The following is a 5,461-nucleotide window of genomic DNA, read 5'->3' as shown; positions in this document are numbered from 1 at the left end:
TATATATATATATATATATATATAGTTTTGTTTACAGCTGAAGTTAATATACTTACTTTATTGTGCTATAAAATTTGACAGTATCTGGGAAATACGTAATGATGCTCCTTTAAGATGCAGCAGATCAAATATCACATAAAATGACTTCAGTATTTCAGAATAACGTTGAACTCGAATTATTAGTTTACGCTCAAGTAACTGATGAAGTTATAAAGCCTTAAACATAAATTACAGTTTTAGTTGAACCAGTATATGGCAGCAGAATTGCAACGCTTTTATTATTGTAACTACGTAATGACGTCAACACTTTACTGAGCTGTCTTGTGCGAGTCAAAGAGTAGTGAAATGGTGAGAGGCGTTACACCTGGAGAAATTGGAAAGTTTCAAAGTACGTTTAAAATACACTTTTTATCATTTATTTGTTCATTTATCTATTTTAAGAAGCACCTGTTGCATTGACATCTAAAATGTTTCATATGGGTTTGGTTATCAAACAGTAGATTATATGAGACAGTTCGTTATGGAGTCATCATTTATACTTCCTGGTTTTTTGTTTTTTTTTCATATCCCCCCTTAAGGTGAATGTGTTGATGGTTTGTTTTTGTGGATTTAAGTTGTTAAACTAAGCCAAAAACGTATTTTTTCTTTTTTGTTTGTTTGTTTGTTTTAAAACTTTCTTTAAACACAATATCAATGAAAACAATCACCCATGTATCCATCGTCTATATCCAACCCAGCAATGAAAGTATTTAATATATCTTAAATGTCTTGATCTCTTAAATTCAGGAATAAAAGATATATTTTAGAAAGGTCAGCCTTTTTATAAAGCGATAATTTATTTTTAGTCTGTCATTTACATGCAAATGAGCTAATAAAACAGCTCACCAATTCGCAGTAGGTCGACATTATAAATATGTGGCAGCCTGAACACACCAACTCCATGTTGAAGCACGGTGTGGAGCAAGAACAGGGACAATCACCTTCCAGAAGGACAACAATCATGAATGGTTTAGAGTGTACCGTATTCATCTGTTTAAATGTCCTAGTCAAAGTACAAAGATAAATCTGATTAAGAATTCATGGCGAGACTCGTAAATAGTTGTTTGTGGACGCTTTCCATCCCGTCTGACAGCTTTAGGTATTTTCTAGAAGTTTTAAAGCTGGTAGATGCGTACCACATTTTTTAGTTTTCAGGCAAGAGAAGTTTATTTGTGTATCACTTTTTGGCTTGGAAACATAAAACATGAAACATTTCATTTAGTATAATAAAGGAAAACCACAAAAACTTAAAATACAGACAAAATAATTGTGTTTCAGTTTTTGAAAAAGCTCCAAACAAGGACTGGGTTTGTTAATTAGCCTGTGACTTGAAAACAACAGTCGCTTTGTTTTTAACATTAATATACAGGCGGTCAATGATGAAATAAATTTGAATTGTTTTGTTTCATTCTTTTGAACCACTACTGCTTCCACTTCACAACTGTGTTTATTTTTGTTGGATTATCGCATAAATAAAATATCCCATGCCTGTAACAGTTTTGAAGCGCTATATTTTTTCCAAATCAGAGTGATTCATCTGTCCACATATAGACGATCTTGTGGGTGCAGTACCCTCTCCGGGGCGTTAGGTGGCAGTAGAACGATGCCCCGTTTCCTGCGGAGCCGCACAGTCACAACAAGAGGAGGAAGAGGAAAAACGACAACTCTGGATCTGGATCGTCGTCGACTGCCTTGCGTGACAACACAGGGATCGTTCAGACTTTGGGTATTGGCGCTTTTTATTCTCCTCTCTCTGTCGTGTCGGAGCGCCGCGGATCGGCCGCACTGCCGCCCGGTTTGTAGCGGTACGTGCCCCGCGGTGTCGCCGCTGTCGGAGCGCTGCCTGTCGGGCTGCAGAAACACTAACCGAGGCTGGTTGGCTGGCTGGCCAAGATGGCTGGGCGCAGTGAAATGTGAAATATTCTCGCTAAGGTTGATCCTTTCCTGCACGCAGCGTTGCTTGTCACGCAAACATTGGCGCGGAAATGCGCTGGTCACCCGCAGAACAGTTCGTGTGTTTGTTTCTGTTTGTGTTTTTATTTTTATTTTGATTAGCTTAACCAAGGCTCAGCTCGCTGTTGGGGCCTGCCTGTCGTAATTGCTCCTGTTCAGAGGCTTTTTGCATGATTGATTTAGCCACTTCTTTTTCTTCTTCGCGTCTTATTTGTAAATAAAAGCACTTTTAATTGCATGTTGCATCAAATGCTGCTTCTCAGTTTGTTTGTTTTACAATTAGAGGCATGCGAGTAGAGCTCCACCCCTCTGCTGTTGCATGCAGCCCTGATCTGGTGTGAAAATTAAAGCACATCTTTAGTTTCTAATCACATCGTACCACCATTTCCACACCTAAATACCCATAAAAAGGTTTGCAATGTTCATATATTATATTAAAAGTATCATTTTCTGCTGATTTTAAGCGGGTTTCTTCACCAAACAGCATAAAAACATCAACCTAAGTAGAATACAGGAAATGACGTAGGTAAAGGAAAACTCGGGATCACATCAGCTGAGTTGAACATATATATTGTCAGTGATTTCTCTGTTTTGTGTTAAAGATGCACCGAACTGACATTTCCTGACTGAGATTTAATTTCCGATTTTCTAAAGTCAATGTCTCAACTAAATTTCAGTTTAAAGTTGTAAAAACTAAGAACTTTACCCATGTGATCTTTATAAACAAATAAAGCAGCAACTGCAGATTATTTTTTGATAAATTAAAAGATAAAGATTGGAGAGTTTTTTAATTACTTTGTTTCCTGCTGGATTTGAGCTTACAGCCTCCATCAAGGAACTTGTTGCATATTGTTTAAGCTTCTTTGTGTATTTTACTACTTAATCTTTGATCTCAAATGAATACTTTGATGCAGTTTTGTAAGTTAATGTGTTTCATGAACTATACATTCACTCCTTGCATACTAATAATATGTTTTTTCTGTTGGATGGGACGTTTTCTCACCGTTTATTATGTATTGGATTTATATTTTAACAACTGAGACGCTAAAGCTAACATATGGTGGTCAGAACATTGTGATAGTTATAAACAAAAATGGAATATTTATTACAACATCACAACGTCTCTCTACCTGGCTTTCTGTCGATACAGTGAAACAGATTTAAAGAGGAGTGACAAAAGCAAAGGAGGTGGATTAGCAGTGCATTTCATTCACTTCATATTACTGTGGAGTATTGTGTCTGCTGCTCAGAAATTGAGCTGTTAGCGTGACATGACAACTGTTATTACATTTTAGGGAACTGTTTAAAAAAGTTTGTGTATTTGGATCTTTAATGTATTTTTAAAAATAGGCTTAAGTGGTTAAATAAAAAAATCTGCAGAATGTGCCAATATTTTCACCCAGTTAATCAGTTAATTATCAGTATAACTGATTACTAAGATTATCATTATCAGACAATAATATCCTGTCACTAAAGAAGCAGTATTTTGTAAAATCAACTTTTTTGCGTTTACGTCATGTTATAATGTTATTTCCTCATCAAGACATACCTGGACTGTTGCCTTGATTCTTTCTTTTAATTATAATTTAAAGTTTATTGATCTTTGAGAATGTGTTCTTGCACTGTTGTACCATTGAAAATCCTCTAAAGACAATATTATCGTTTATCGTAATAATTACTGGGACTGTTTATCATCCAGCTACATTTGTTATGGGGGCAGGTTTAATACCGCCCCTTTAAGGCGTTTCTAACCTGCGTCTCTGTCGCCTGCAGGTTGCTCCAGCTTGACCTGCACCATGTCTGATTTGCTGAGATACATCGACTACGACCACAAAGCCACCTTCCTGAAGATGCTGAACCAGCAGCGCATGGAGGGCGAGCACTGCGACGTGGTGGTGGTGGTGGAGAACATCGAGTTCCGGGCGCACCGCTGCGTCCTCGCCGCCTGCAGCAACTACTTCAAGAAGCTCTTCAAGAAGCAGAGTGACGAGGACAACTCCATCGTGGAGCTCGACTTCATCCGCTCCGATATCTTCGAGGAAGTGCTCAACTACATGTACACAGCGCGGCTGGCGGTGCGGAAGAAGGACATCAACATGATGATGTCGTCCGGACAGATCCTCGGCATCAACTTCCTGGACAACCTTTGCACCCAGAAGCGGGAGCTGACCAACATGAAGACCCGCGAGAACCAGGCGCCGGACGACCACGGCATGCGGGCGCAGGACGCCATCTTGAAGGAGCTCGCCATGGAGGAGGTGAGGAAAAACAGCTTCTACGACCAGGGGATGGACGCCATCGGCCCCGGCGGCTCCCACGTCTCGCAGCCGCACAGCTACAACACGGGGCTGGGGAAGGACCCGCACGCCCACGGCTGGGGGTCGTCGACCTCCGCCGCCGACATGAAGCTGGAGTACCTCCTGTACGGCCACCGCGACCACAACTCCTGCCAGAGCGCCAGCGCCAAGCCACTCGACCACAACGCCAAGAAGGAGCGGCTGCTGACCGCCAACCGCCCGTACGGCTGCGAGCACTGCCCCAAAGCCTTCACCACCGCCGCGCACCTCAAGGAACACCTGAAGATCCACTCAGGCTTCAAGCCCCACCGCTGCGTCGTCTGCGGCAAGGCCTTCATCCGGGGGCCCGATCTGAAGCGGCACGAGCGCGTGCACAGCAACGAGCGGCCCTTCGCCTGCCAGATGTGCGAAAAGGCCTTCAAGCACAAGTCCCACCTGAAGGACCACGAGCGGCAGCACCGGGGCGAGCGGCCCTTCAACTGCGGCTCGTGCGACAAGGCGTTCATCAAGGCGTCGGACCTGAAGCGCCACTGGAACACGATGCACAGCGCCAACCCACGCAGACAGATGTCGCTGTCGCCCGCCGCCTCCCAGCACGGCCCGGCGGAGGCCGCCGACCAGAGAGACTGGAAACTGGAGACCGGGCCACACTCGCACAACTCTGGGGACTGCTGAACGATCCGACACACACACACACACACACACACACACACACACACACACAAACCAACATTGACATACAGGGGCGTCTCAATAAATAGGAATATAATCAATAAGGTAATTTTATTTCAGTCATTTAATCCAAAACGTACGACGGAGGATGAGGGCCATGCTAAGAAAATAAAGAAAATTACAAGAATAAAGTCAACAATATTATTAATTTATTCTCATAATATTTACATTATTCTAAAAATATTATTACTTTATTCTCGTATTATTTCGACTTTATTCTCATTATTTTATTTTTTAACCTTTTTCTCAATATGGCCTTTATACTCCATCATAATCTCATGTTTAAAAAAAAACAATTCATTACAGACAGAATATTTTCAAATTTTAATTTCTGTTATTTTAGAGCACAGGTGCCAAACTCAAGGCCCGTGGGCCATATCCGGCCCAACAAAGCTATTTTTGTGGCCCTCTGTACTCCAGATTCGTTTAGAGGGCCACAT

General features: G+C 41.8%; 1 protein-coding gene across 2 annotated transcripts; it reads left to right on the top strand.

Annotated features, from left to right (window-relative positions):
• Positions 1–1,605: 1,605 nt before the first annotated feature.
• LOC106939572 (zinc finger and BTB domain-containing protein 14-like) lies at positions 1,606–5,043 on the top strand. Of its 2 annotated transcripts, none has more exons than XM_015022018.1 (2): positions 1,606–1,844; positions 3,766–5,043. In XM_015022018.1, exons 1-2 carry the CDS (start codon positions 1,643–1,645, stop codon positions 4,962–4,964), a joined length of 1,401 nt encoding a protein of 466 aa, XP_014877504.1. In that variant the 5' UTR covers positions 1,606–1,642; the 3' UTR covers positions 4,965–5,043. The 2 variants fall into 2 exon arrangements, with proteins under 2 accessions (XP_014877504.1, XP_014877505.1); XM_015022019.1 differs by having other exon boundaries at positions 1,685–1,765.
• The last annotated feature ends 418 nt before the right edge of the window (positions 5,044–5,461 follow it).

The sequence above is a fragment of the Poecilia latipinna genome, unplaced genomic scaffold (genome assembly GCF_001443285.1).
Source record: "Poecilia latipinna isolate Pla-1442-1.1 unplaced genomic scaffold, P_latipinna-1.0 Scaffold2912, whole genome shotgun sequence".
In the NCBI taxonomy this organism is placed as follows: Eukaryota; Metazoa; Chordata; class Actinopteri; order Cyprinodontiformes; family Poeciliidae; genus Poecilia; species Poecilia latipinna.
This window is presented reverse-complemented; position numbering and strand designations above follow the sequence as displayed.